At 35.5% G+C, this 20,979-nt stretch overlaps 1 protein-coding gene across 1 annotated transcript in view; it reads right to left on the bottom strand.

Annotated features, from left to right (window-relative positions):
* Positions 1-792: 792 nt before the first annotated feature.
* LOC116464005 (probable C-mannosyltransferase DPY19L1) overlaps positions 793-20,979 on the bottom strand; it is a 79,283-nt gene continuing 59,096 nt past the window's right edge. Inside the window, exons 2-5 of the mRNA XM_032147283.3 lie at positions 14,893-14,984; positions 10,821-10,920; positions 9,916-9,993; positions 793-1,178 (exon numbers count right to left, since the gene is read on the bottom strand). Coding sequence (XP_032003174.2) covers positions 1,077-1,178; positions 9,916-9,993; positions 10,821-10,920; positions 14,893-14,984 — 372 coding nt within the window. The 3' untranslated portion in view covers positions 793-1,076. The remainder of the gene's footprint in view (positions 1,179-9,915; positions 9,994-10,820; positions 10,921-14,892; positions 14,985-20,979) is intronic.

Below are 20,979 nucleotides of genomic sequence, written 5' to 3' on the forward strand. Positions count from 1 at the left end.
TCTTAGTAACTTAACTACTCAAGAAGTCGAATATATTCCAATTACAACAGTGCAATACGCTTTTAAAGTCATAGGGAAACTAAAGCACATGCACTTTAAACATAAGGAATAACAAGTTTGCAAAACATTTTAATGGAAACCCACCAAAAATAAGGCAGTCTTTAAATTTCAGAAGACTTTTAGACTTACAAAGTCAACCTGCCAGCCGGGCGTGGTGGCTCACGCCTGTAATCCCAGCACTTTGGGAGGCCGAGGTGGGCAGATCACCTGAGGTCAGGAATTAAGAGACCAGCCTGACCAACATGGAGAAACCCTGTCTCTACTAAAAATACAAAACTACCCGGGCATGGTGGCATATGCCTGTAATCCCAGCTACTTGGAAGGCTGAGGCAGGAGAAACGCTTGAACCTGGGAGGCGGAGTGAGCCAAGATTGCGCCATTGCACTCCAGCGTCGGCAACAAGAGTGAAACTCCGTCTTAAAAAAACAAAACAAAGAAGCAAACAAAAAAACAAAGTCATCCTGCCATATGTAGCAGAAAGAATTAGATGACCTTCCATCAATTTGTTCTAATTCTGTAAAATAATCTCTCCATAATCTAAAGTTGTTCTTGGTAGTGATTTAGCAAAATAAAACTGAATCATCACCTTACTTAAACCATCTGAATAGTCCATACAAGTAGACAAGGGTCAAAAAACAAAACAAACCAAAAAAAAAAAAAAAGAAAAACACAAAAGAAAAACAAAGTAACCAAGGCCCTGATCTTCTGATCACAGTGGAATGAAGAGGGGAGGCTGTTATAAGATTGCAATGAGAGGAAAGGGGTTCAAAAAGTGGAGCAGGAGTAGGATTAAAAATGGAAAGGAGGAAGGGAGAAGAAAGCACAGAAACCTTTCTGAAATGATACTAATTTTCCTTGTTTTTTTTTTTTCCGTTTTAGAATTGAGTACTTGAACATCATCACATCTAGAATATTCTAAGACACTTAAGATGGTTCCTACAGAAAACCCTCATGAATCCTAAGCCAGTGAAGAAAAAATTGTTAAACCATTAGCTTCAAAAACAGCCATATAAGTGTTAAGGAATACTTACCCAAATAATTACCAAAGAAGAAGCATAATAAGAAGTTAATAACATTGAGTTCCCAAACATCAAAACAAAACAAAGTGCAAGAGAAATCTGGAAAAATCCAAGAAAAAAATATAAGTAATGCGCATAAAACAAAAAACCTTTGTTTTTTATTGTGAAAATTGCACATGCCCATAATAAACAAAATTCAAACTGTTCAAAAGGGACTATAAGATTAAAACAGCCCATTCTCCATCCCACACTTCAAACTCCCAGAGATAACCATCATCAACAGTTTCCTGTTTATCCTTCCAGACAACATGTATAAATTCTAGTTTATATATTTTGTTAAACCACAAATGGACACTTACCCCACAAGCTATACTATTTCTTGCTTTTATTTGTAATATGTTTCAGAGAGCTTTCCATACACATGCAAGCCAATCTAATACATTCTGCTTAAGAACTGGAAAAAGTATTCTATTCTATAGATGTACCTTAATTTATTTAACTAGTCCTCCGAATACTGCAAAACACTTAAGTGCTTTCCACTTCTATTTTGTTTTGTTTGGGTCTTCCCAACACAAACACTGCTATGATAGACATCCTTATGCGTATATCTTATGTGCATGTCAGTACATTTATGAATAAATTACTAGAAGTGAAATTGATGGATCAAGGATATACACATTTTTAAATTCAATACAAATATTGACAACTTGGCCTACAAGAAGATTGTGCCAATTCACTTTCCCACCAACTGGGCAGGAGAGTTCCTGTGGATATATATTCTGGCAGCACTGTATTATTCTTTTAAATATTTGCCAATCCAGTAGGGAAAAAATGTTATCTCATTGTTTCATTTTTCCATTCTTTTAATAGTAGATGAGACACAGCACCTTTTATTCTATTTGCTGGTTATGTTGTCTTGTGTGTATGTGTGAACTGCTTATTCCCACTGCCCATCTGTCTATTGGGCTTTCATTATTTTTCTTAACAGCTCTCTTCATACATTACAGAACATAGCCCCAATATCCAGAATCTACAAAGAACTTAAACAAATTTACAAGAAAAAAACAAACAACCCCATCAAAAAGTGGGTGAAGGATATGAACAGACACTTCTCAAAAGAAGACATTTATGCGGCCAACAAACATATGAAAAAAAAGCTCATCATAATTGGTCGTCAGAGAAATGCACATTAAAACCACAATGAGATACCATCTTATGCCAGTTAGAATGGCGATCATTAAAAAGTCAGAAGACAACAGATGCTGGAGATGATGTGGAGAAATAGGAACACTTTTACAGTGCTGGTGGGAGTGTTAAATTAGTTCAACTATTGTGGAAGATAGTGTGACAATTCCTCAAGGATCTAGAACTAGAAATACCATTTGACCCAGCAATCCCATTGCTGGGTATATACTCAAAGGATTATAAATCATTCTACTATAAAGACACATGCACAGATATGTTTACTGCAGCACTGTTCACAATAGCAAAGACTTGGAACAAACCCAAATGCCCATCAATGATAGACTGGATAAAGAAAATGTGGCACATACATACCATGGAATACTATGCAGCTATAAAAAAGGATGAGTCCATGTCCTTTGCAGGGACATAGATGAAGCTGGAAACCGTAACTGTCAGCAAATTAACACAGGAACAGAAAACCAAACACCGCATGTCCTCACTCATAACTGTCGGTTGAACAATGAGAACATATGGACACAGGGAGGGGAACATCACACACAGGGGACTATTGGGGGCTGGGAGGCTAGGGGAGGGATAGCATTAGGAGAAATACCTAATGTAGATGATGGGTTGATGGGTGCAGCAAACCACCATGACACATGTATACCTATGTAACAAAACTCCACTTGCTGCACATATACTCCAGAACTTAAAGTATATATATATATATATATATATATATATATATGAACCTAGCCACTCATCAAGTAAACATATTGTAAATATTTTTCTCAGTTCATTTTTGACCTTTGTGGTATTTTTGTATTATGGTTATTTTCTAAATCTTTATGTTAGCAAATTTATCTTTCATTTCCTTTAGGTCTTTGGATTTATCTGTCATTTAAAAAGGCACTAAAAATAAAATAATCCATATTTTCTTCTAGAAGTTTTATTTTTGATCCATATATATCAATTTCCATGTGAATTTCAGAATCAGCTTATTAAGCTTCAAAAACTAAAATTTTAATTAAAATTACTTTATTCAATAACGTGTTATTTATAGTTATATCTGTTCAACATCAAATCTTTAGATCCCAAAGCAATACATCTTCCTTCCATTTCTTTAAATCTTCTTTTACATGCATTAGCAAGTATAGTTTTCTTTATATAGATCCTGCATATTTTCTTGAGTTTATTCTAAAGCATATTATTTTTGCTGCTGTTGTATCAAGAATCTTCATATTTTCTGATTGTATACAAAAAAATTATATTAAATATGCATCAATGAATATTATTTCATTGTTTCCAGTAGTAGTTTATTTGGATTTCTCAAGTATTCAAAATGATATCAACTACAAACAATGATATTTTTACATTTTCCTTTGAATTATTTTTTAGTCAATTGTATTAGCTGACATTTGTGCAATAATGTTAAGTGATGAGAGAGGCAGTAGGCATATTTATCATGCTTCTGGCATTAATGGAAATAGGACATTTTTCTATTGCTTCATCATTTTACGTGATACTAGTTTTTGTTTTGAGGTGTGGGTATCTTAAATTTCAATGAAATATCCATCTATTTTTACTTGATTATGGTCTTAAACACCAAAAATAGATGTTGACTTTTATCAAATACCTTTATAATATCAAAGGCAATTATTATGGATTTTTTAAACTTCTTAATGTGATAAATCATATTAATAGAATTTCTATTATCAACACATTCCTGCATTCCTGGAATGAGGCACTTGGATACAAACTTAACTACGTAAAAAATCTATCTGAGCAAAACTACAAAACTTCAGTGAAACTAATCAAAGAACTTTATAAATACATGAAGTGTTATTCCACATACAGGAAGATTCTATATTGTCAAGATGCCAGTTCTTCCCAACTTGATTCAGCACAATCTCAATAACGAGCCTAGCAAGTTACCAGTAAAGTGATTCTGAAGTTTATATGGAGATACAAATAATCCAGTATAGAGCCAACTCAATACTGAAGAAGAGCAGAGGACTGACACTACCCCACTTCAAGACTTACTATAAAGTTACTGTAATCAAGACAGTGTGATATTGGTGAAAGAAGACACAAACAGATCAAGGGAACAAAATATAGAGCCCAGAAATAGACTCACATATATAGTCAACTGATATTTGACAAAGGAGCAAACGCAATACAGTGGAGCAAAAATAGTCCTTTCAACAAACAGTGCTGGAACAACTAGAGATCCACATACAAAAAAATAAATGTAGACATACACTTTACACCCTTCATGAAAATTAACTCAAAACAGACCATGGATCTAAATGCACACTGCAAAACTATAAAGCTCCTAGAAGATAACACTGGAGGAAACCTAGATGACCTTAGGTATGGTGATGACTTCTTAGATAAAAGAACAAAGGTACAATTTATCAAAGAAACAACTGATAAGCTGAACTTCATTAAAATTAAAAACTTCTGCTCTGTGAAAGGCAGGACAATGACTGAGAGAAGATATCTGCAAAAGACACATCTGATAAGGGACTGTTATCAAAAATCTACAAAGAATTCTTAAAACTCGACAATAAGAAAATGAACAACCCAAGGAAAAATAAGCAAAGGATCTTAATAGACCAAAAAAGATACACAGATGGCAAAAAAAGCATATTAAAAGATGTTCAACCAGATTAAAACAATGAGATACTATTACACATTTATTAGATGCCCAAAAATCCACATTGACACCACCAAATGCTGACAAGGATGTGGAGCAGCAGGAACTCTCATTTACTGCTGGTGGTAATGCAAAATGGTATGGCCACTTTAGAAGACAGTTTGGCAATTTCCTAAAAACTAAGCATACTCTCACCATACCATCCAAATATCACTTTCCTTGGTATTTACTCAAATGAACTGAAACATCCATGTGAAAACCTGAATACAGATGTTTACGGCAGCTTTATTCATAATTGCCCAAACTTGGAGTTAACCAACAAGTTCTTCAATAGGCAAATAAATAAACAGTGGTACATCCATATAATGTTAATAAAATGTTAATAATAATCAAGATCGAAACGAGCTATCAAGCCATGAAAAGACTTGGAGGAAACTTATTTGCTTTTTACTAACTGAAAGAAGCCAATATGAAAAGGCTACCTACTGTATGGTTCCAAACACATAACACTATACAAAAGGCAAAACTATGGAAACAGTAAAAAGATCAGTGGTTGCCATGGGTTAGGGGGAAGGAGGGATGAATAGGTGGAGCACAGAGGAACTTTATGGCTGTGAAAACTGTTCTACAAAATACTACATGGTTGACACATGTCATTATACATTTGTCAAAATCCAGGCCGATTGTGGTGGTTCACATCTGCAATCCTAGCACTTTGGGAGGCCAAGGCAAAAGGAACCCTTGAGCCCAGGAGGTCGAGGCTGTGGTGAGCCATGTTTGCACCACTGAACTCCAGCTGGGCAACAGAGCAAGATCCTGTCTCAAAAAAACAAAACAAAACACAACAACCACCCATAGAAAAGTGAGGCCTAACGTAAACTACAGACTTTGGGTGATTCTGATGTGTGAAGTAGGTTTATCAATTGTAACAAATGTACCACTCTGGTGCGGGATGTCAATACAGGGGTAGGTTGTGCATGGTTGGGGGCAGTGGGTATATGGGAATTCTGTACTTTCTGCTTAATTTTGCTATAAACATGGCTGGGTGCGGTGGCTCATGCCTGTAATCCCACACTTTGGGAGGCCGAGGTGGGCAGATCACATGAGGTCAGGAGTTCGAGACCAGCCTGGCCAACATGGTGAAACCTCATCTCTATTAAAAATACAAAAATTAGCTGAGTGTGGTGGCACGTGCCTCTAATCCCAGCTACTCGGAAGGCTGAGGCAGGAGAATCACTTGAACCTGGGAGGTGGAGGTTGCAGTGAGCCGAGATTGTGCCACTGCACTCCAGCCTGGGCGACAGAGTGAGATCCGTCTCAAAAAAAAAAAAAAAAAAAAAAAAAATTGCTATAAACCTAAAACTTCTCTGAAAAATAAAGATTTTTAATTAAGAAACAAAAACCACAGTGAGATGTCACCTTATACCTATTAGGATGGCTACCATCACAAGAGCAGAAAATAAATGTTGGTGATTACATGGAGAAAATAGAACCTCGTGCACTGTTTACAGGAATGTAAAATGTACAGCTACTATGGAAAAGTTTGGCAGTTCCTTAAAAAAATAGATTTACCATATGATCAATCCAGCAATTCCACTTCTGGGTACATACCGAAAATAATTGAAAGCAAGATCTCAAAAAATATTTGTTTACCCATGTTCATAGCAGCATTATTTCCTATAGCTGCAACACAGAAGTAACCCAAGTATCTGTGGATGGACTGGATAAGCAAAATCGTGTGTGTGTGTGTGCGCGTGTACACACAATGGAATCCAAGTATCCATGGACAGATTGAATGGATAAGCAGAATCGTGTGTGTGTGTGTGTGTGTGTGTGTACACACAATGGACTATTATTTAGCTTTAAAAACGAAGGAAATTCTGACATGCTTCAACATAGAAGAAACTTGGGGACAGTAGGCTAATCGAAATAGGCCAGTCACAAAAAGACAAATACTGTATGATTTCACTTACATGACATATATAAAGTAGTCAAAATCACAAAGACAGAAAGTAGAATGGTGGTTTCCAGGGGCTGGGAAGATGGAAGAATAAGGACTTTAATGGGTATAGAGTTTCAGTTTTGCAAGATGAAAAATGTTCTGGAAATAGATGGTGGTGATGGTTGTAAAACAATGTGAATGTACTTAATATCACTGAACTGAATAATTAAAAATGCTTAAGGTGGTAAATTTTAAGTTACATGTATTTTACCACAATAAAAAATGGAAAAATAATTTTTTGGAAATAATTCTATATATTTTTTCTTTTTATAACTATAAGAATTTAGGAATTTATAAAACGATAATGGAAGAAGACAGAAAATAGTAAGTCATATAATGAAGTATGTATCATTTACCCAAGGTAGGTTTTACTACAAACTACGTTGTATAACTTTATAATTTTATAACTATGACTTTGAGTCAAGACCCTCAGCCATAGTTGCCTATGTGACCAGCCAACTCTGAAGGCTTAACATTTAATCTGATTTATACTACAAAATAAAAAACTATTTTAAATAGTTTGGGGAAAAAATAAGCCAAGTCTAAAAAATATATAATTACTGTCTAACTCATTCATGAACAAGGATGTAAAAATCCCATCAAAATGAAAGCAAAGTGAATCCAGCGACATGCAAAAATTGTGTTTAGCCCAGAAAAGCAAGTTTATTTAATGCTAGAAAATTAATTAATGTAAATTCATTATAGTAACAGATTGAAGAGGGGGAAATACACTGATTCATCTAAACAGATGTAGGAAAGCATTTCATGAAACTTAACATTTATTAATTTCTTTTTAAAAGTGCTCAAAGCATGATGAGGACATGTTAAAAGGAAAGAGAAGTCAGCCTGAATAGTTGGACAAGTGTGGAACAATTTGAGCATCAACATAAATAACAAAAATAATGGATTACACTGCACTGACTAAAATAGATGTCATTTTCTTTTGGACACAAGACAAACTGGTAAAAGATCTGAATCGGAATTTACAACAATGGAAATATGAAGGGCGTATCAACAAGCCAAAAGATGCTCAGCTTCATTATGAATCAGAGAAAATGCAAATTAAGGTTACAAGATACCATTTTACACGAACCAGACTGATAAAAAAGGATGTAGAATAACATAAGCTGCTATATATTGCTGTTGGAAGTAGTCCAATCATTTTAGAAAAACAATTTGGTATTTATAGAGTTGAACATGTACATAATTTACCACCCAACAAGTTTATACTAGGTAAATACCCTAGAGAAACTCTCAACATATGTGTCCTAGGAGATATGTGAAGAATGTACAGCATTATTTATAACTAAAATAAGAAGTTGGGGGGTAGAGGAGAGAACCTAAATGTCCTTCAACAAGAAAACGAATAAATGAATTATGCTTTATTTATATGATGGAAAATATAAAGCAGTGAAAATATTTGAATTCTAGTTACATATAAGTAGCAGAAATCTGAGTGAAAAAATAGTACTTATAAAATGCCATTTGTATAATCCTTACAAAGAATGTGAACATTTAATAATAAAAATGTATACTATTTAGTAATCCACATATTGTAAAGTTATAAAGAAAAGCAAATTGATTACAATTCAAAAAGTCAGAATAGTGGTTACCTCTAGGAGCAGTGAGGCGATGAGCTCAGGGCATACAGGACTTAAAAGTAACGATAAGGTTCTATTTTCCATTTGGAGAGTAGGCTCCTGGTTGTTTATTTTATGACCCTGTTTATAACTTCCTTACACATTACAAATGTTCTTTTATATGTATAAATTATTAAGAAAATGAAAATAATGGGATATTATGACAACTGTAAAATTATCAGGAAAAGAAAACATCAAAATTATAAAAACTAATGAGAGAAGACAAATGTTTGTTTTTAAAGGATAACCATTCAAGAATATCAACCAACCAGCTTTAGGGTCTTTGTTCTAGCTGTTCCACCAACCTAGAGATCAGTTTCTTTGATATCTACTTGGCTAACTCCTTCTCCTTCTTCCAATCTTTGTTCTACTCCCCCTTCTCAAGAAGACCTGCCCTGACCACCTCATTTGATTTTTCCATCTCCTACCTCCTGATCTTGGTGCTCCTGATCTGCCTTACCCTGACCTTTTCTTTCTTCTAAAATCTTTTTTTTGTATTTTTTTTTATAGAGATGGGGTCTCACCCAGGCTGGTCTTAAACTCCTGGGCTCAAATGTCCTCTTGCCTCAGCCTCCCCAGGCCACCATACCTGGCCTAAAATCCTTATCACCTTCTAACATCCTACATAATTTACCCATTTGTTATGTTTATTATTTATCTTCTGTCTTCCCTCTTTCCCCCATCCTGTTAGAATGTAGTAATATGAATGCTGGTGTATTCCACATGCCTCGATAGTTGACGCTCAGTAAATGAACTTTTTTTCTTTTTTGTAGAGACATGGTCTTGCTATGTTGCCCAGGCTAGAGTGCAGTGGTGTGATCATAGCTCACTGCAGTCTCAACCTCCTGGGCTAATGCAATCCTCCCACATCAGCTTCCTAAGTAGCTAGTACTACAGGCATGCGTCACCATGCTAAAATTTTTTATTTTGTAGAGATGAGGTATGGCTCTCTTGCCCAGGCTGGTTTCAAACTCCTGGCCTCAAGTGAACCCCACCTTGGCCTCTCAAAAGTGTTGGGATTACAGGCATGAGCCACCATGTCGGGCCCTTCTACTTCATTTTAACAGACAGCTCCTGGATAATATATCAGCCCCATGTTTCTGTTTCATAAATTATTTCTTTTACTGATAATGCATAAGTTGGGCACAACTTCAATCAGATAATATGACCCAAATTAAATTTTTGTGAGTGGTCTATCAAAACGAGGTCTGTTGATTATATCACAATGTTTGAACAACATTTGTTTTAGTTATGAAATTGTTACAACTAGTTTCAACCATGAACAAATCAAATACTAATCAGGAGTTTTAAGGGCAAACTAAATGGAAAAGAACAATAAAAAATTATTACCATGTGTATATAAATGATCTTCCGTAATTTACATATATCAATGTACCCGACAACATATACTGCAAATAATGATGCAATCTGAAATTTAAAAATAAATTAAAAGTAAAAAAGATAAAATGAATAGCTACAAGAATGAATAATACATTTACTGTTGTTTCAACTGATTTATATCTACACACAGTGAGTTCTTCTGTTTTCCTTTTATCTGCCAATTTATTATTAAATATAGTCAATATATTAGTATAGAAAATACTGATTTTTCTGATACACAGCTTTCTCAATCATGTGAATTGTCTACTTTGTCAACTGTCCAAAACAATACTCATTTTAACTTCAGGTCAACCCTACTGTCAACACACACAATTAAAAAGTGCCTTGTCCAATCAAAAAAGATGAAAATGTAATTATAACATGACAACTAATACATAATTGGGGAAGGTACATTAAACTGAAAAATAATTATGCAATGCATGTGTGCATAAAAATACCTTAATTTCTGCTTGCTAGTCACTCTTTACAAGTATCTCCATTAGTGTTCTTTCATTAATACAAATATTCAAGAGTTAATTATAATCAAATTTATCAACTTCAACTTAAGAGTACTTTCGCTGCAAAGCAAAACAATACTGAATAACAAAGATAAGCATTCTTACAAATTTGAGTTCAATAAATGCATTATGTTAGGAAGTAAATAATTAACAATCATTAATAAATAATCCTACATATTTCTCTACCCTGAACTTTCTTTTGTTCAACATTTCTAAAAAATGTTTTAGAAAAACATTTTTTCTAGAAAATGTTTTGGGACTTAGAACCACAGAATATCTCAGTTGTAATTTTATGCAAATGAGCTCACATAGTCAAACATGCTAAGCTTAAAACAGCTTAAAATATAATCACCTCACCTGGGTAAGAAGTACAAACTGAGCAAACTGCCAAGGAAGCATGAAAAATACATTGGAAATGCAGAGTGCAATCAAGCTTCCTCTATAAAGTTTTGTAGCCCTTGAAAAGATAAAATAAGTGTAAGTTTAAACACGAAATAGTCTAGTATGGCTCCAAACTGCTGCAAATTAGAATCTCTAAATATATATGATCTGGTTATAACACAACCTAAACACAAAATGAACCAATGGGTTAGAAATTATACCTCCTGATACTCAATTACAACAATTTTCTTTGAAAGGTAAATACCCATTATTGCTAACAATAGCAGAGAGAGAAGGAGGATGGCTGGGTCAGTATATCCATGAACATTTTTTTCAAATTATATTTTGGTGAATCCATGACTGAATATTTAAAAATACTGATTCAACAGATTCATTAGTTAGAAAGGCAGAAGATGCCTATGAAAAGATGATAGCAGCATAGTCTAAGTGCTAAGTATTATGTAGACAACTACCGCAATAATGCAGAATAAGAGCTAAGCGGCTGAGAGAGATTTTGTAAGCGTGTGAGATAAAAAGTTGGGTCTGGCACAGGTAGGAGAACACAGAAAAGTTAAGTGGAGGAAAAGATATGGGGGCCATTCTGAAACAATCTTTAGAGATCTCATTTTGGTACTGACTTGTAATTTAGGAGATTTTTAGGAGTGTAAGATGATTTTATCCTCTAAATCTGCAAGCCAACGCAAAGCCCCCACACATGTCCATCTTCACAGAAGTGGAGTGTGCATGTTAATATACTGAGGTGATGAGGTGTATGCAGCTTGGATACAGTAAAGACATCCTGGTTAGATAAACCTACCTGGAGGATAGAGCGCCATTATGAAACGCCTTTCTTCACTTCCCCAAGTATCCCTTCTCCAAAGGACATCCCTCTCTGCTATTTTAATCCAACAAAAGTATTTTTAAACTCCAGATAACCTTTTAATGAGTTATGAAATCAACTTATGGAATAAAATTCAGCATTTAAAAATGGAGATCAGCAGAGTGAAACAATATATATGACTATATCCTACTTACGAGGGGTTCTATTCTGTGAAACTTTTGTTTCAGTTGTGTGCATACATGTATGTGTATACTAAGCCACAGTGTAAAACTTATTTCTTATTTCTCATAGATCATAGTCCAAAAGTTTGAAAGCCGCTGTCTAAAATAAAGCATTTCTCTACTACTTTTGAATACTAAATATGATTTTCATTTTATGGGTAACAAGAGACATTAAGATTTCCAAGCAGAATTTAATACCAATCTGGCAGTTGGATAAAGAATGCACTATGGGGAGATAGGAGTGAATAGAAAACAAAGAAAATCCAATTGGTGATCAAAATAGCTCTGACCCAAGACAACAGAAATGGAAACATAAATATTGCCAAGAATTAAAAAAAAAAAGCTAAGAACAACCAAAAAAAGCTAAGCTGTGCTAGTATTAGGTGGGTATATAAACTGAATTTCTAAAAATGCTTAAAATTCAAAACTGGACAAAACCAATTTGTTAAAACATACCACTAACCTTATTTATAAATGATTCTTAGCATTAAGGAATAGTCTCTTTTCTGGTTTTATAATAGTATCCTCAGCACTGCAGCCTGCATCAACACTGCTCAGCTTCTTCTTGGCTCCACCAAGCCATCACCACCCACCACCTCCCTCTAATGTCACAATATGTCAACTACAGGTAGAAACCAAGAACTAAAGGAAATGGCTGCTCTTCCAAAGGAGACAATGTCAGTAATAAGGATGAAATACCAGAAGATGAAGATGGCCAATACAGAGAAGGTTGCTATCCTTCAGAAAAAAGACAAGATGTCTGCCAAAACTTCAAGAAAGGAGGTTTAGCAGGTTTTCCCTCCTAAAAAGACTGTAGTGTCCAAGAAAGCAAAATGAAAGCCCACACTTCCAAGCAACCAGTCATAGCCACAGCAGGCAAGCAGGGAGCCACGAGAACTAAGGGGCATAACCACAAAAGCCGTCGCAATCAGAAGTGATAAGCTGCCGATGAAGATGGCGAGGAAGATCAAGATGGGATGGATCTGAACCAGGAGTGGTGAAAGCAGCAGCTGATGCAGCTTCAGATGGCCTGGAATATGAGAACGGAAATGTCAACTAGAATATAAACAGAGACAATGAAGAAGGCTCTAAAGAAAGGAAAGTTCTCTAAAACTTTTCAGCAAAAAGTAAAGACAGGTATTAACACATGGGTAAGGCTGAAAAAGACAATGAAAAGAGACTAAAGAAAACATAAAAAGCTTGTCACAGAAGCACCTGGAGCCAAAAACAGAGAAGAATCCAACAGAAGGCAGCTCTTGAAGGCAGGAAACAGCAACTGAAGAGGCCCCATCCTGGCAGGCAGAATAACGGCCTCCAAAAATATCTGTGTCCTAATCCCTGGAACCTGTGAACATGTCATGTTGCATGGCAAAGGGTAACTAGGGCTGCAGATGGAATGAAGATGACTAATCACCTGGCCTCACAGTAGCGAATGTATCCCGGATTATCAGGTGGACCCAATGTAACCACAGGGTACCTAAAAGCAGAAGAGAGGCTGAAGAGAAGGTTGGAGTGAACTGACAAAGAAGGACTTAATCCACCATTGCTAGTTTTGAAGATGAAGGAGCCACAAGCCAAGAAATGCAGGCAGTCTCCCAAGAAATGCAGGCAGCCTCCCAAGAAATGCAGACAGCCTCTAGAAGCTAGAAAAGGCAAGAAAATTGATTCTCTCCCCTCCCACTCTGCGCCTTCAGGAAGAGGGTAGCACCTCCAATACCCTGATTTTAAAACTTTGGAGCTAGAAAACTCCAAGATAGTAGATCCCAGTTTGTGGTGACTGGCTACACAGCAACAGGAAACTAACACTACCTTCTATGGTACAGATGGACTAAAGAAAGCAGCGCTCAGTCCCCGGAGCAGCATCCACACAGCTACTCAGGGACAGATCAGATCAGTGAGAGAAAAAAGAATCAAAGGTTTGCCTTCGCTAGATTTAAGACAGGAGCAGAGGTAGAAAAGCAGGAAGGAACGAGAGACTGATGGGCAGTCTGCTGTCTGCACTATACTGGAGAAAAAAGCCATGGTCAAGAATGTGAATGTGGAAAAACAGCATCTGTAGTGGTGAATCAAAGACTCTTATAGCACAACACATCTTACAGAGATGTTTGAGAAGGGACCGTTGCTCAAGGTGCCTCAGAACCAACAGGGCACAGTTAAAGGTTATGAATTCATAGTGGTTCACCTTATTTAAAAGTGCTAAAGAAGCTTTAAACCCTATAAAAGAGGAGTTTAGGGGACAGCAATAAAGCTGGAGCTACAGACTTTAAAAAGCTAATGCAAAAACAGTACCCATCCCATGTTCTATGAAAGGTCTGTCTAAAGACGCTACTACATAGGGGACTAAAAGCCATGTGATGATTCCATACTTGCTGTAACAATCAGAGGGAAATAGATTGCCCAAAGGGTTTGGCATAACAGACTTCATCAAAGTTCTTCTGAATTCGGAGGATCACTGAAGGGAGTTATCAGTCTGAGTCATCTTCAGATTTTTATCATGCTTTGTTCCATTTTTCCACAGCCCCCATTTCGTTTCCTTTTTACCCTCTGGGGCAAGGCAGCTATATTCAATATTCATCAGCAGAAAGGGAGAGAAGTGTGAATTCTGTGAATTATCCTTTGCCCCAAAGGATTGTATCTTACAGGATACACTATAGCATGACCAGCCTTTATCTTCTTTCTGCTCATTTTCAGGAGGTTATAGTGGTAACAGAAGAAGACTTGAGAAAGCGGAAATGACAGGAGAAGTGAAAGCAATTTGTTCCTTCTCAAGCAGTCACTTTGGACCACCAAGAAAAAGGAGGAGGAACAGAGGCTGATAGAGGAAATGTTTTTGGTACTATTTTTAAGTTACACTCTTACAATATTTTTACTAATAACAGCATCATATTGGTTAATTATTTTATTATGTTCACTTTATTATGGAAGCTTAAGAAATTTTAGTTTAAATTATTTAATGCAAAAAGAAATAAGGTTAAGTCAAAGTTACCTGAGAATATGAGTCACTAGCAACATCTGAAGAACAAGAAATGGATATGAGAAGCTTTCACGGAGAGGTGGTGTCCACATTACACGGGTACACTGAAAAAAAAAATAGTAGTATAGTATACTTGCTAAATTTACTAAGACATTCCAAGTAAAAACTGCTATTTATAAATAAAATTATTTTTAACAAATAATTTAAACAGTGTGTTGTAAAACAAACTACTGGACTTTATTCCATAAACAGCAAAACTAGCATGTGAGAAATGTTACTGACAGAGACACATGTGGCTTAAGATCATGTAAAGCATTAGTATCATGAATTGTCAACAAGAAAATACCAAAAAAGATGCAACTACATCTTAAAAGGAAAGGGAGGAAAGTACCAGCAAGAAAATGTTCTGCCAAATTTTAGAATATTTTGAGTTTGTCTTCTTTCCCATGAATTTCAGCAAAACTATCCATAACCAGTACTTGAGAACTCTTTCTAGTCATCAAATTTAGTATTTTCATTCACAGTGCTGCTACAAAGGAATATTCCATTTTTGGTTTTACTTCTTTGCCTAAGCTACCCTGGGTTGCAAAATATTTAAAAGTAGGTGGTGGAATCAAATTAAGTTAGCAAAAGTCCTAAAACTGTTAAGTATAAACCTTTCTGAAAAGCTCACTTTGGACATAATTAAGCAATGTACTATCACAGTTGTAATAATGTCATTTTACTGTATATAGACTAAACATATTAGTAAGTTCATCCTTCCATTGACAGAAAACCGCATAGAATTAAATGCAAGCAATCTGATATTATTAAGTCACACTAAAATAATGACGTCTTTCAATGCAAGCAGGGGTACCTAAAAAGATTCCACAGAATGACAAAGACCATGTCAGAAATAAGTGTTTCCTATATTTTAGCTCTACCTCAGACTACTGAATATTTCTAGTGCTGCTATAGAAAGACTGAGCCAATTTACTGCTCTTTTCTAACAAGCTCACCATCCTTTATGAAACTGACATACATCTCTATTTATGAATGAACTACTCACACAAGAGAATGCTGAAAAGATTGAAAAGGTCCACTGTTAATGTATACTGTTGTTACTAGAATGCAATTTTTAAAAGCTGTTAGTTTATTAGGTTGACTGGAGAGTTCAGTATGATTGACAGTAAGATACATGGGCAAACTACGTTTCATTGCCCTTTACCATGCTTCGCAGATAACGTCTGTCACAAATTGAAGGTTTGTGGCAATCCTGCATCAAGCAAGTCTATCAGTGCCATTTTTCCAATAGCATGTGGTCACTTCATGTCTCTGTGTCATATTTTGGTAATTTTCATAATATTTCAACCTTTTTCATTATTACTATATCTGCTATGGTGATCTGTGATCAGTAATCTCTGATATTACTATTGTAATTGCTTTAGGTGCCTTGAACCATGCCCAATAAGATGGCAAATTTAATGGATAAATGTGTGTGTTCTAACTGCTCTGCCCATCAGCCACTCTCCCATCTCTCTCCCTCCCATCAGGCCTCCAAATTCCCTGAGACACAACAATATTAAAATTAGGAAAATTAATAAGCCTATAAGGGCCTCTAAGTGTTCAATTAATAGAAAGAGTTGTTCATCTCTCACTTTAAGTCAAAGGCTAGAAATGATTAAACTTAGTGAAGAAGGCATGTCAAAAGCCGGGAGAGGCCAAAAGCTAGGCCTCTTATGCCTAAAAGTCAGAAATGCAAAAGAAAAATTATTGAAGGAAATTAAAAGTGAAACAACCTTATTGCTGATATGCAGACAGTTTTAATGTTCTGGATGGAAGATCAAACCAGCCACATTTCCTTAAGTCAAAGCCTAATCCAGAACAAGATCCTAACTCTCTTCAATTCTATAAAGGCTGAGAGAGGTGAGGAAGCTGCAGAAGAAAGTTTGAACTAGCAAAGGTTGGTTCATGAGGTTTAAGGAAAGAAGCCATCTCCATAAAAGTACAAGGTAAAACAGCAATGCTGATGTAGAAGTTGCAAGTTATCCAGAAGATGTAGCTAACATAACTGAGGTTGGTGGCTGCACTAAACAACAGATTTTCAGTGCAGATGAAAAAGCCTTCTATTGGAAAAAGATGCCATCTAGGACTTTCCTAGTCGGAGAGAAGTCAGTGGCTGGCTTCAAAACATCAAAGGACAGGCTGACTCTCTTGTTAGACCTAATGCAACCAGTGACTAACTTGAAGCCAATATTCATTGACCATTCTAAAAATCCTAGGACCCTTAAGAATTACACTAAATCTACTCTGCACGTGATCTACAAATGGAGCAACAAGCCTAGATGATAGCACATCTGTTTTAGCATGATTGACTGGATATTTTAAGCCCATTCTTGAGACCTACTGCTCAGAAAAAAACATTCATTTCAAAATATTATTGCTCATTGACAGTGCGCTTGGTTACACAAGTGCTCGGATGGAGATGGATGAGGTGATTAATGTTGCCTTCATGCATGCTAACACAGCATCTATTCTGCAGCCCATGAAGCAAGGAGTCATTTCAACTTTCAGGTCTTATTAAGAGATATGTTTCATAAGGCTCTAGCTGCCATAGTGATTCCTCTGATGAATCTGGGCAAATGAAATTTAAATCTTCTGGAGTGGATTAACTATTTCAGATACCATTAAAATCATTCTGATTCATGGGAGGAGGCCAAAATATCATCATTAATAGGACTTTGGAAGAAGTTTATTTCAACCCTCATGGGAGACTTAGATAGGCTCAAGACTTCAGTAGAGGAAGTAACTGCAGATGTGATGGAAATGGCAAGATAATTAGAAATGGAGCCTGAAGATGTGACTGAATTGCTGTAATCTCATGATAAAACTTAAAAGATAAGGAGTTGCTTCTTAAATGAGCAAAGGGAATGGTTTCTTGAAATGGGATCTACTACTGGTAAAGATACTGTAAACATTGTTGAAATGACGACAAAGGATTTAGAATATGACGTAAACTTAGTTGCTAAAGCAGTGGCAGGGTTTGAGAGGACTGACTCCAATTTTGAAAGTTCTACTGCAGGTAAAATGCTATCAAACAGCATCACTTGCTACAGAGGAATCTTTTGTGAAAGAAAGAATCAATCAACACAGCAAATTTCATTGTTATCTTATTTTAAGAAATTGCCATAGCTATCCCAATCTTCAGCAACCCCTCTGTCAGCAGTTATCAACATCAAAGTTAGACCCTCCATCTGAACAACTTGCTGAAGGTTCAGATGATCATTGGCAGTTTGTTTGTTTGTTTGTGTATTTTGAGATGGAGTTCATTCTGCCGCCCAGGTTGGAGTGCAGCTGTGCAATTTCAGCTCACTGCAGAATCCACCTCCTGGGTTCAAGTGATTCTCCTGCCTCAGCCTCCCGAGTAGCTGGGACTACAGGCACCCACTACCACATCCGGCTAATTTTTTTTTGTATTTTTAATAGAGAAAGGGTTTCACCATGTTGACCAGGCTGGTCTTGAGCTCCTGACCTCAGGCAATCCGCCGGCCTCAGCCTCCCAAAGTGCTGGGATTAGCCACTTATTTTTAAATTAAGGTATGTACATTGTTTTTTAGACATAATGCTATTTCACACTTAATAGACTATAGTACAGTGTAAACATAACTTTTATATGCACTGGAAAATAAAAAAATTTGTATGACTTGATTTATTATGATAGTCATTTTACAGCATCTCTGAAGTATGCCTGTATGATCAAAATTTGTAAAGTCATCAGTCTCTGTACAAAAACAAGTATTCAAACAAGCAAGTATTCAAACTATGCAATGTACAATTTGAGAATTTTCTTCACGCAGACGGTTCCCCCACATTTGTTACCCACATTCAATGACGTTATCATTTCTCTAAAATTCGTTGCATTTAATAGCTATAGTCACTCAGTTCACCAAAACTGAATTACATCCTCTGAAAGCAGGGACAAGAAAACCCAATTACAGGACGGTAATGAAGGGCAAGGTCCTCTCCCTCCAAAATTCTGAGTACATGAATTCAAATGTCCATGAAAGTGCTTTCTATTGTTTCTCCAATAACACAATGTGTTTTACTAGGTCTGGTACAAACATAATTGCCATTCCAGATGATGCCATATAATTAGAAAATAGTGAAGAGATTTGGTTTAGTCATGCCTTACGTTTCAACAAATAAATATTTTTTCTTTATCTCTAATTTTAAATGTAAAATAAAAAGTGTGACAGTTTAAAATGCCAATGCTTTTTAAAGGCATTATTTTGAAATTTGAGAATTAAAGGAAATATACATGTGAACTGCTTCAAAAAAGGGTTATACAAATGTATGTTGTTTCTAAGTACAAGAAATACATTTATTGTGAAAATAAATTCAATAAAAATCTTATGTTGCACAAACTGCCATCTAGTATATAATTTTTAGCACACATTTCATAACACTGATTATACTGCAACATAATACTGTGTAGATATTAATAGGCTTTTATTTTCTGCTTAATAATTTTTATCATTGTGCACATGTACCCTAAAACTTAAAGTATAATAATAATAATAATAATAAAAAACAAAGCACAAATGAAAGAAACTCAGATGACATAGATGATGAAGGCAACAGGAAGCAACTTAAGTAAGAAAGTATAATCCCTCTCCTCAGACAGCTAAGAAGATCTGGGCTTGCAAAAACGTGCAGCCATAAAAATAGGACAATCAAAAATGAATGAAATGCCCTAAAAAGTGAATTATAAATTAGCTGGAAAGAAGTCACTAAAAGGGTTGAAAAATAAATGAGGAGAAGTTTCTTAAAAATGAAAGCCAAAACAGAGATAAAAATAAAGACTAAAAAAATCAAATGAAAAAAAAATTTTTTAATCATTCACTGAAGAACCAATAACTAAGGAATCTCAAAAATAGCTTAATTTTCCAATCCCTATTTTCAAACTATTAACTTATAATATTGTGAATACAGTATGATCTAATTGATTTATGTTCATAACTTCAAAATAAATAGAAGAACAACTGACTAGTGAGTTATAAATTGTGGTTAGTATTAGTTCAAACAGATCATGTTTAAGATTTATTCCAAGAGTTTTTACTAGAGTTGCCATTTGCTGGATCAATTCTAACTTGCTACTATAATGTTTAGGTTTAAAGCAAATTACCTACCTCTGCCTGCTGCTTTTCTATATTGATTATACTATTGCTTTATATTGCTTAATATTAACTATACTAATGCTTTAAACACTATATTTATGAGTGCTTCCTTAAAAGACTGCTGGCACCATGAAGGTTATGCTACCTCTCTTCAGAGAATGTTATAGGTGTTAAGAATCCTGCTGTCCACATAGTAACCATAAACATGCTAGGTTTAAGAGACATGGCTTGAATATCTCTTGTTCGATGCTACTTAGTTAGGGCAGTCCCATTATTTAGGAAGACCCTTACTTTGGAGTAAGCTTTGTGCATCTCAGGGCACCGTATCTTGATAATAAGTAAGCCTGGTTGCTTTCTTGGAGTTTTGGTCTATTTTTGTACCATACACAGGTTGAGTATTTCTTATCCAAAATGCTGGGACCAGAAGTGTTTTGGATTTCAGATTTTTTCAAATTTTGGAATATTTGCATTTTAATTACTGATTGAGCATCTCTAATCCAAAAAACCAAAATCTGAAATGCTCCAATGAGAATTTCCTTTGAGAGTCCTGTTGGCACTCAAAAAGTTTTGGACTTTTCGAGTATTTCAGACTGCAGATTTTCAGATTACACACAGCCTGTACTGATAAGCTGCTCAATTAACCAGTTACATATTTCAATCTGAACTTATAATACAATTTTAGCTCACACAGGGTTTAATATGTCAGTGATATGTAAATGCTATTTTAAACTGTACTATCTTTATAAAGAATTTCAGCTGGTTGTATGACAGAAAACACTGATCTTTTTGTCTCTGAAAATCTAAGATATCAGTATATCCTATTCCAAATTTACAAAAAACCTTTGTGAAACTTTGTTGAAAAAGCAGTGAGTACACCTCCATGTTTCCATCCATTGTTGCAATGACTCAAACTTGACCATTGCTTACTCATCTAAAATAGAAA

The sequence above is a fragment of the Hylobates moloch genome, unplaced genomic scaffold (assembly GCF_009828535.3).
Source record: "Hylobates moloch isolate HMO894 unplaced genomic scaffold, HMol_V3 SCAFFOLD_122, whole genome shotgun sequence".
NCBI lineage: Eukaryota > Metazoa > Chordata > Mammalia > Primates > Hylobatidae > Hylobates > Hylobates moloch.